Source organism: Ascaphus truei, chromosome 9 (assembly GCF_040206685.1).
Source record: "Ascaphus truei isolate aAscTru1 chromosome 9, aAscTru1.hap1, whole genome shotgun sequence".
Taxonomy (NCBI): domain Eukaryota; kingdom Metazoa; phylum Chordata; class Amphibia; order Anura; family Ascaphidae; genus Ascaphus; species Ascaphus truei.
This window is the reverse complement of record NC_134491.1, coordinates 13,210,967-13,222,830: the sequence shown is the minus strand read 5'-3', so window position 1 is coordinate 13,222,830 and position 11,864 is coordinate 13,210,967. Positions and strand designations below refer to the sequence as shown.

General features: G+C 41.9%; 1 protein-coding gene across 1 annotated transcript; it reads right to left on the bottom strand.

Moving 5' to 3' along the window:
* Positions 1 to 2,612: 2,612 nt before the first annotated feature.
* On the bottom strand, positions 2,613 to 5,247 carry LOC142502429 (carbohydrate sulfotransferase 14-like). Its single transcript, XM_075613405.1, has one exon. The coding sequence runs from the start codon at positions 4,886 to 4,888 to the stop codon at positions 3,770 to 3,772; it is 1,119 nt and encodes a 372-aa protein (XP_075469520.1). The 5' UTR covers positions 4,889 to 5,247; the 3' UTR covers positions 2,613 to 3,769.
* Between the last annotated feature and the right edge of the window lie 6,617 nt (positions 5,248 to 11,864).

The window sequence follows — 11,864 nt, the reverse complement described above, 5'->3', positions numbered from 1 at the left end:
GTGATGTGATGTGCTGGGGGATGTGATGTGATGTGCTGGTGGATGTGATGTGATGTGCTGGGGGATGTCATGTGATGTGCTGGGGGATGTCATGTGATGTGCTGGGGGATGTGATGTGCTGGGGGATGTGATGTGCTGGTGAATGTGATGTGATGGTGGATGTGATGTGCTGGTGAATGTGATGTGATGTAATGGGGGATGTGATGTGCTGGTGGATGTGATGTGATGTCCTGGTGAATGTGATGTGATGGTGGATGTGATGTGCTGGTGGATGTGATGTGCTGGGGGATGTGATGTGATGGTGGATGTGATGTGCTGGGGGATGTGATGTGATGTGCTGGTGAATGTGATGTGATGGTGGATGTGATGTGCTGGGGGATGTGATGTGCTGTGCTGGGGGATGTGATGTGATGTGCTGGGGGATGTGATGTGATGTGCTGGGGGATGTGATGTGATGTGCTGGGGGATGTGATGTGCTGGTGGATGTGATGTGATGTGCTGGGGGATGTGATGTGATGTGCTGGGGGATGTGATGTGCTGGTGGATGTGATGTGATGTGCTGGGGGATGTGATGTGATGTGCTGGGGGATGTGATGTGATGTGCTGGGGGATGTGATGTGCTGGGGGATGTGATGTGATGTGCTGGTGGATGTGATGTGATGTGCTGGGGGATGTGATGTGATGTGCTGGGGGATGTGATGTGCTGGTGGATGTGATGTGATGTGCTGGGGGATGTGATGTGATGTGCTGGGGGATGTGATGTGATGTGCTGGGTGATGTGATGTTGTGGTGGATGTGATGTGATGTGCTGGGGGATGTGATGTGCTGGGGGATGTGATGTGATGTGCTGGGGGATGTGATGTGCTGGTGGATGTGATGTGATGTGCTGGTGGATGTGATGTGCTGGGGGATGTGATGTGCTGTGCTGGTGGATGTGATGTGCTGTGCTGGTGGATGTGATGTGATGTGCTGGGGGATGTGATGTTATGTGCCGGTGCTGCCACTGTGTCGGGATGTAAGTCTATAAAGGAAACTTCTCGGTAATAAACCGTTCTCGTGAAACCAGTGATGTACGTCCGGCATCCATAACCGGGCACTGTAGCCGCGTTACAACAATATCTTTCATTGGTTGTATTATTTTTATCTTAACCCCTTCCCTACCAGAGAGGTCAGCATTGCATTACAAAGCAACTACGAGGTTAAAAAGTTTAATACAAAGCACATATTTGGGAATAGACATTGTGATGGTACTAAGGGGCACTGAGGGGCACTGAGGGTCAGAACTTTCTGTATTTATTTACAATCTAACATTTCCCCTTCTCTTTCAAAGGATAACATATTGATTTGAATTAATCTCCTTACCACACGAGTATGAGAAAGTTATAATAATATAAACCTGTCTATAATAACTTCAGCAGGTTTGCTGCAATTGTTTTTAGAGGTATAGAATTGATTGAAATCAGGCACATTACCACTGAATTAAAAAAAAATAAAAAAAGCCATTTTGACCACTGGGGATTGTGGGTGTTTAAAGAGAACTGTCGGCTTATAACAGGAAAGTGGGGCATTAACCCCTGGTGTGCTGGAGCGGGGGCGGCTGCACATTCCCGTGTGTGTTAATATATGTGTATTTATAGATATAAGTATATACAGTAGTGTGCGCGTATCTATCTATAATATATATATTATATATAATATAGGGTTGCAGACCTGTCTAAGACATGCAAATGAGCACACAGTAATATTTCCATTTGCTACTGTATATGCTTTACGGTGGAGGGGTTTTTGTCACTTTTTTTTTTACCCACCAAAATTTAAATAATGTGTGGTGGATGCCTATACAAAGCTGCACATTGCAAAGCCAGTATAACCAGCCTCACACTGAAACCCAAAAGGTCGAAACGTCTGTCTGTGGGTGGGTTTACTGGCTATACATCTTAACCCAGGCTGTGCTGAAAAGCTGTGCAATGCCGCAAGCATAAGCTTATAGGGGGTCCATGTCAAAATGGATTTGAAGCAAAAGGTGGCACTGGGTGGTCATTTCCCAGAATCCCTTGCTGCAGGGGAAGCACTGTATGCTGGGTGATAATGGTGAAAGGCGGGGTTGCAGACCTGTCTAAAGACATGCAAAATGAGCAAGCAGTAATGTTTCTATTTAATATATATATATATCAAATGGAAATATTACTGTGTGCTCATTTGCATGTCTTAGACGGTCTGCAACCCTGCCTTTCACCATCACCCAGCATACAGTGCTTCCACTGCAGCAAGGGATTCTGGGAAATGACATGCAAATGAGCACCGTGCCACCTTTTGCTTCAAAACCATATATCATGGTCTCCTGTAAGCTTTTGCTTGCTGCATTTCACAGCTTTGAGCACAGCCTGGGTTAAGATGCACAGCCAGTAAACCCACCCAAAGACAGACGTGTAATATATATAATATATATATATAAAAATAATTGTAAGTAATCATTTGTTCATTCATTGAAAGTGACATGCAGATAAAATATGATTATTATAGCAGCCAATTACACACTTAAATTTTGGCAAAAGAAATCTAGTTTGCTGTGGATAGTAAGAGATTGATTAAACAATAAATGATCCAATTCATTAGATGAAAAAAAAGTACTTTAATTAAGCCTCATGTGTAAAATAGATCGCTGGCGAGCAGATTCTGAACAATTCTACGGCTAAATCAGATTGTGCTTCCTTTTCGGACTACATATTAACCCTGGGGTGGTCAACTCCAGTCCTCAAGGGCCACCAACAGGTCAGGTTTTCAGGATATCCCTGCTTCAACACAGGTGCAAATGAAGACTGAGCCACTGATTGAGCCACCTGTGCTGAAGCAGAGATACCCAGAAAAACTGACCTGTTGGTGGACCTTGAGGACTGGAGTTGCCCATCCCTGTATTAACCCCTTTCACTGCCAGAGGTGCCTTGAAATAAGTTGCTCGCCCAACTGGCAGTGAACATGTTAAAGACATTTCACAATACTTAAGAGGCTGACAACATTTAAACAAGAACAAACTCGTCTCAAACATCTGTCAGGGCTAAATATGGCTTGTAGCAAGAAAAAAATATGATGTGCATTTTCTGCGAGTCAAATTGAAATGTACCGTACACATAGAAAAATATCACTTATATCTAATGCAAAAATAGTATTGTTCTTAATTTTTTTTAGTTAGCTACTGTATATCAACACTTTGGTCAAATGCAAAAGTAAGTCATTTCTCCCATGGCAAAAAAACAGGATATTTACCTTCTTCCTGCTCTGATGGTTCTGCATGGATTTCTTATCAGAGATTTTATATATATATATATATATATATATATATATATATATATATATATATATATATATATATATATATATATATATATATATAAACAAAGTGTACTGATTGTATTAACACTGCTGTTTGCATAGATCAGATCCATATAAAATTTAAAAAAGTGTATAATATATATATATATATATATATATATATATAGCCCAACCCCCTTAGAACGCGGTGCTTGGGGTCCAAAGAATCACATCGCGCTATAAGCGGATCGCGTTAGAAATAATGTACAATTGTATGCATTGTACAATAAAGTATTTAAGATACCGATAATCGTGTTGTAAAGTATTCATAAATACGAAAATTGGGAGCCACGCTTGCATCGCGTTATAAGCGGATTATAACGGGGTTGAGCTGTGTGTAATATATATATATATATATATATATATATATATATATATATTATACATACATACACACACTTTACTGTCTGCAATATTCACTAGTGGTATTTGGTAGTGAATAAGCAAAGAGGGAGAAATCCAGGATGTATTTGGGTAGTAGTTCTCGGATTAATCCCTTCGGAGTATTACACAGGAAGTAGTGGAGTGTCTCTTTAGTGACTGGTTTATACCAAGCTTGTCTCTCTGGGAATGAAATGAAAGACGGGGTGTTGACTCTCTCCAGAACGTAGTTTGCATCCTCCCTGAGCCGTTCGTAAGACCCGATGAAGTCGTAGCTAACCGCGCACGGTTGGCAGAGATTGTAGACGGGCATCCAGTGCTCATTCATCTTCTCAACATCCTCATCCAGCAAGTACCAGAGAAATTCGGAGAAAGTGACGTCATCCCCCGCTGACTCCCCTGGGTGCTTCCTGTACCTCTTAACTATTTCCACCCCGTATTTCAGCTGGTATTCCTTGATCTCCCCAAACTTGTTCCTATAAGCAGACAGCAGCCTCTCCATGGGGTCCCTGACAAACATGAACTTGAAGTAGTGTTTTAGGCGATGACGAATCTCCTCTGCAGTGAGGTCGGCCAAGAAGACTAGATCACTCTTGTGGTCCATCTTTGTTTTGACGTCGGCGCTCTCCAACGACCCATCCAGAACCTTCAGGACCCGCTTCCAGTTGGAGCAGGCGATCTTAGGGACATAGCAATAGAGGAACTTGTATTTGTCGTTGACCAGTATATGTTTGAGGACCGTCCGTCGCTGGGCAGCGGGCAGCTCCCACACGCTGTGTGGCATACTCTTCTGCCTGCAGATGCTGCTCATTGTCCTGTTCCTAATGTCCTGCAGGATCTGCTGGTCCATGTCTCCGTGACCCAGCACCTCTCGGCTGTGTGGGCGCCACGCCAGGTCGCCACGAGGCGGGGGAGTCTTTACATCTGCCAGGATGCCCTTCTCGATCATGAGGAGCAGACCGCTGGATGCCACAATTAGCCCAAACATCAGCATAGAGGGCAGGAGGGTGCTGTGCCCACGGGCACGTAAGGTGGGGTGAGCGGCAATCCGGCGCAGAGCCAAAGTTCCCTCACTTGGGTGACTGTCGTTGCCCATCTGAAATCCCTGGGGCAACTGGTACAGAGGGCGAGGAAACATGACACAAAGCAGAATGTAGTTGGAAAAAGACGCAGTGTGACCAATTCAAATCTCTAAGCCGGACAGAAAATCTGTCAGGGGCCAGCAGTGAAGAATTCCCACAGAGCAGCAATACACTCTTCCATGGCTTGTAATCAGCGTTCACTCATCTTTTTGCTTTGTCTCCTGTTTGCCAGCATAGCAGCTGGAGAGCCTCAAAGGGCCTGCTCCCGGGCAAATACATCAACGGGAAACAGGATAGCACGCCCAGGCCCAGGCCACAATCCTGGGGCACAGAGCAAGGCCCCGGCTTCCCCGCAGAAAGTTTTAGTTGTAGCAAGGATGCTTCCACACAAGGAATGTCTGGAGGATAGTCCCAGACCTGGGATGTAAACCAGCTTTTGATTGGGAAGCCAGGGAAAGCTTGCGATTGGTCATTAAAAGCCCCTCTGTGATAAGTCAGCCTGCTCCTCCTGTTACATTGTACTCAGTCGGACACCACCGATGGCTGTTAATAGGGACGTTTCACTGTGCCTTGTAACGTTATGGTGGAAAAGAACCCAAGATCCTGTCAGTTTGCATTGTGTTCTTTTAAACTGGTATTTCCGTTTTATCTTAAGAATACAAAAAATATATATATAAAAAGAAGTATGCTGGGAATATTTCTTCCAAGTAACAAAAATAAAAAACTTATTCTATGCCATGGTTGCTTAACTCATTACCACTATGGGATATATATATATATATATATATATATATATATATATATATATATATATATATATATATATATATAGTGCAGAATAAATGAGTTCTTCAGTATTAGGTGATACCTTTTTTATTGGACTAACAATTTATGTCATAGGACAAGCTTTCGAGAGTTCTCCTCTCTTCTTCAGGTCAAGCAATACTTGAGTATTGCCTGACCTGAAGAAGAGAGGAGAACTCTCGAAAGCTTGTCCTATGACATAAATTGTTAGTCCAATAAAAAAGGTATCACCTAATACTGAAGAACTCATTTATTCTGCACTATCGCAACTGGACTAACACGGCTATTTTCTGCTATATATACATATATACATATATATATATACATATATATATATATGAAATAGATTAAGATTGAATAGAATAAAGATAAGTAGAATTAGGCACGCGGCAGTCTTTCTGCACCAAAGATAAAAAAATTGATAAAAAGGGTCTTGTATTTGATGCTGATCATCAGTCAGAGAAGTTTAGGTAAAATCAGACTCGGCAGAGAATTGTAGCAAATAACGATTAGGAGAATATGTGTCATTATAACCAATCACTAGCTGCTACAGAGCGAGGACATTCTGGAACATTTCCTAAGTGCCTCTCTAAGCATCAATTCTCAATAGGGTCCATTTCAATGCCCCAACATTTCTCAACCTTTCTCCCACAAGGCACCCCTATTAAAATAATCCAATTGCAAGGACGCCCCATAGTTTTGTTATTCAGTACATTCATCTAGGTTCCTAGAGAACTGGTTAGACATACTGTATCACGTTTTAAACATAATGCAGAATCTGTCATCGCGCCATACATTCTCTCACTCCTACGCAACATTGAAATTAATGGGTTTATATAGGGGTGCAACATTTAAGTGTTTATAATACGGGACACTGAAATCCAGTATGAAAGTGTGTGACATGATGATGGATGAGCGATGTGCAAACGCTCCGCGCTGAGTGGTGTCTCCCATGTGACCGCTGTATTCTTTGTTTTTTTATCGTTGCTGTGCTTGGCGGGACGGGGAAACACGTGCACTGACATAAGATGTAGCGGTAGGAGAAAATGTAACGCCTATAGGGGTGGGGATCAGGGTAATACCAGGCAGCGTCCAAACTTTATTACGTTAATAATTTAGGTGACACCGGAAAAGGGAATTATTACACTCAGGTAGAAATCTATTACGTCTTTATGACTGAACTTAAAATGACTGTAAGGAAATCAGACATTTCACGGCAAGGCGCTAAAATAAGGGACAATTCTGTCAATGAAATAAGGGAGAATCACACGTGTATATTTTATTTATTTATTTATATATACCCTATTTCCTCAATTCTAAGACGCACCTTTTTTTCGATTTTCACATGTCGGAAATCGGGGTGCGTCTTAGAATCGATGTATTAATTTTTTTTTAACATGTTTCAGGAGAGATCCCATGTCAGCGGAGGACGAAGTGTGCGGAGGCGGCAGCAGAGGTCCCACGTCTGCAGATCATTGAAGATGGACAGCGGGTGGGAGTGCGGTGGCGGCGGCAGGACAGGTCCCAAGTCTGCAGGTGAATGAAGAGAAGACAGCGGGCGTGCGGTGGCGGAGGCGGCTAATAGATCATAATAGCAGGTGCAGAGCGGCGTAGGGGAACGGCTTGGGAGGTGCACACTAACACCGGAAGTTGACCGGTGTCTGACTTCTGGTTACAGTGTGCACCTCGCAAGCCGTTCCCCTACGCCGCTCTGCACCTGCTATTATGATCTATTAGCCGCCTCCGCCACCGCACGCCCGCTGTCTTCTTATCTTCATTCACCTGCAGACTTTGGACCTGTCCTGCTGCTGCACACCCACCGTCCATCTTCAACCATCTGCAGACGTGGGACCTCCCCTGCCGCCGCCGCCCGCTTCATCCTCCGCTGATATGGGACCTTTCCTGAAACATGGTGTGAAAGTAATTTTCCTCAATTGTAAGGGCCAAATCGAAGGCGTCTTACAATCGAGGAAATACGGTATTATATATATATATATATATATACACACACACACACACGTTATATAACATCTGGCAATCTTAGGTTTATAATAAAATCATACCATATTTTAGATCCACATAATAAAAATATGTGAACCAAAAAAGTTAGGAGTGGCTGATGAATATTAACCAATTTGTTGCCAGAGGCCTTCAACACTTCTGGCAGCAAATGGGTTAATACCAAGTTTTATTCTGTTGTCTGGTCTGGACAGCTCTTTAAATATCACACAGAACCAGCTGCTTGGAGCTCGCTCGGCAGTGTGTTAAGAAGCGAGACATCGCCAGGCTACATAATAGGGTCTTTCAGATGACAGCGTGTTATTTGGACTGCGTCAGTGTGAGATGGCTTAGTACACAGCAAATACTCCTCCTAGCTGTGTATTTAGGGGTTGACACCTGTGCTCTTGAATGCACTGCTGCCTGCCCCTCCCACTCCCCAATTTGTATGTCTGGCTGTGTTCATGGAGTCTCTGCTGGCATTTTATTTAACCCTTTCGTTGGCATGGCTTGCTCTGAATTCTGTTAGGTCTGCTTATACTGGGACACACGAACATTTGGAAGTATTTGCACATTACAGAAGTATGAAATACTTCAAATTACTTTTCCGCTTAACACAAATAGCCTTGATACCAGAAAAGTAAGAAATTGGCTAGAAACAGGTATGGGAAATAATGAAAGCACCATTATAGGCAGATATAATAAAAGCTAAAACATTGCACTTCAATTAAATGTTATGTCCTATAAAGACCTGCTCCCTTCAAGGAGAAAACATGGGGAGGGGTGAGGGCGGACTAGCAGCTAGTCTCATCATTTCAGAAGATATTTCTCCCTGGCTGTAAAACAAATGTTTACCTACAAAAAATAATAATTATATATATATATCATTTTTTTTTTAAAGATATAGTTATAAAATGGAGTCAGGGGATAGGTGTACGCCCTTAGCCAATATATAAGGTTATCAAATGCTTAAGGTATGCGTTATACCGCGAGTGGCCCATTTCTGCTCTGTTCCCTTAGCTAGGTTAAAATGCACACCCCACTTCCTATGAGAACAGCAGTCCTGTGTATGATTCCCAAAGTGCCCTCCCACACTGCATACAATACTGTTCTAGCAGCCCGGAGAGGTTCTACAACTCATGTTTCATCTGGGATTGTGTTGACATCTCAACAACCATTTTACTATTGTGACCCCTTGATGTGTTCTACAGACTATTCCCCGTGATCACAGCAGAAAATGGGAACACTGCTCCAATAAACTGCATTTAACAAGAACTGAAGGGCACAATTAGCCAAAAGACATGTGTTATATATGGAATATTAGATGGCCATCCATAATGGATCATAATAGCAACATTAGCTCGAACAAAACTTGTAATTATATGATCAGATCAGCTGAAAGCAACTTCAATACAACCACAAGAGCAAAAGGAAAGCTACCCACTGTACTTGTACCCTCTCCTGCTGTCTCCCAGCATACAATGAATTTATTTAGCCACAATGCTGTGTCACTTGATAATGACCACGTTTGCTGGTCGAAACGTTGTGTGGCTAAATAAATTCATTTTCTGACTATAAAATCTGTAGTGCTCTGGATCCTTCTCATTTACTAAGCCTGGATTGCTTTGACAGGTACTCCTTGAACCAGCAGCACCAGTAACTGTATGTATGTGGCTTATTATTTGGTGTGCAACATACTACCCTTGTCTGTCCACCCAACATACCACATAGATTGTAAGCTCCCTGGGGCAGTTATACATATACCTATCAAGTGCTTGTGTACATACGTATATTTATATATTGCACATTTGATGCCCTTCTTGTGTAATGCTCTCTGCCTATTTTGTGTAGCGCTGAATACATTGTAAGCACCATGTATAAAATATATATATATACACAATTGCTCAGTAAACTTTAGCCCATGTAAAATTATGTGACAAGAAAGAAACCCGCTTGGGAGCACTCAGGTATACCGTATAAGAAATATCTATTTATTAATTGACACAAAGAAAAATAGATAACAGTACAAAAATATTTAAAAATTAGGCTAGGACCCCTGACACGAATACTACCCAAAAGAAACACTGTTGCATAATGTAGGGATAATCTAATGGTGTAAACCCTAGTGCCTAGTATAGACAAAATTGTAAGACTCACTTTGATATGCAAAAAACTCTTTGACAGGCTATTTTTTGCATATCAAAGTGATTCTTACAATTTTGTCTATACTAGGCACTAGGGTTTACACCATTAGTTTATCTATTTGTCTTTGTGCCAATTAATAAATTGTTATTTCTTATACGGTATACCCGAGTGCTCCCAAGCGGGTTTCTTTCTTCTTGTCACATAACTATCACTGACCCGTGAATACCGCCTGTTATGGAAACTGTTCCATTATATACTGGCTTATGGTGACCATTATTTTGTTGGAGTTGATGCGAGGTTATCTCCTTTTTCTTCGTATACCATGTAAAATTATATTTTGATTTATTTTTAAAATGTTCACATAATATCTTAACTTTTCTATATGCTAAACCCTTTAGCTCTGAGAATGATCTATTTCACGCTGCAGGATACCCAACGTCAGCAAAGAGGTTAATATATTTTCACATCTATTCCCTAGATACTTGCATAGGTCCCTGGGAGAATATTTGCAGTTCCTTTAAATAGCAACAGAGGCTGCTGGGAGTTGTAGTTCGTTTGACGTAGTTCTGTGGGCATGACCCAACGCCCTGAGCTCCAGGCAGCCAGAATTAAATCAGAGATGGACACCTTCAGTCCTCAAGGGCCACAAACAGGTCAGGTTCTCAGGATATCACTGCTTCAAAACAGGTGACTGTGTCTTCGTCTGTGTCACCGATTGAGCTACCTGTGCTGAAGCAGGGATATTCTAAAAACCTGACTATTAGTGGCCCATTGAAGACTGAAGTTGTCCACCCCTGAATTAGATGGTAATCTCTACTAGCCAGACACATTATGCCTTAAAAATAGTACAGACCGCGCTGCATACATGGCCAGCGCTATACAAGGAAAAATAATAAATGAGCATTTGAAACCAGAAACAATAATAGAAATGGCACCAAACTGGAATTTTCTAAATCAATACAATTCTTCAAATTTATTATATTTTTTTAAAGAAGTACTTCTAATATATCTTTTTTTTCACAGAAGGTTATAGGGAATGTTTTTTTTTCCATTCCATCTGTAAACATTGAAATACAGATCTGGGAGACCAGGGGGGGGGGGGGGCGAAATAAAATTAAAAAAAAAAAAAAGACACAAAAGTGCATTTTACAAAATCATCAACTAAAATATATTTTACATGTATAACTTTTTTCTGTTTTAAATTTAAATTCTACTGACTGCATTTTCAGTTTCAAAAAAATAATGTCAGTATCTAATAGATTAATAAAAAACACAAACACTTTTATAAGACAATAACATTTTAACGACCCACAGACATGCTGTGTTGCGTACAGCCAGAGAAGTCATATTCAGGCTTATAGTAGGATGATATGACGACGTGTGCATTCTGCAGTGAAAAAGGTGCTGTCATTTCATAGGACATAGGGCACATACTATACAGTAAAATATACTATCCGACTGGTTAGTTCATGAGTGTATAGGGGCCGTTATAGTAAATGGGACCTGTATACATTAGAGTAGGTGACCTCTTAGCCCTGTAAGACCTTAATGAACCAATGACAGGGACACTTGTAATAGGCAATATGCACAAGTAGAACTATTACAATTATTATACACATGGGTGAATGTCAATCTCCTTTATTTTCGCTGCGAAACCCTTGGGTAGTTGGCGCTAAATAGATAAAAGAAAAAGCATTGATTGCGTGTCTCTGTTAAGGTAAGAAGATTTATATAACCTCCTTGCAAAATGGCCCACGTAGGCTAAGGATTAGGGATAAGGTCAGCAAAACACATTCGTACCTACAGTATGTGTTTTTTTAAAGGGGTTCTTAGAACAGAATGGGACGTTTGGCCGTTACCAAACCGCCATCCCGCTGCATTGCAAGTCGCCACCGGGAAAACTCGCCTCTGGACACATCGCCGCTGCCATCTTTAAATGCCCCGGCCGCCGCTCCAAATGTGTGCGTGCTGCGCGGGTCCGGCGGGCACGCTGAAAGGGTGTGTCCCGGTTAGCGGGCACGTTCACATTCAGAGTGGCGGCTGAGACTTTTAAAGATGGTGGCGGAAAAGAAATGTGAAGTGGTG

Excerpts from the sequence above, each read along its gene's own strand:
- LOC142502429 (XM_075613405.1), bottom strand. The coding sequence starts at position 4,888 with ATGTTTCCTCGCCCTCTGTACCAGTTGCCCCAGGGATTTCAGATGGGC.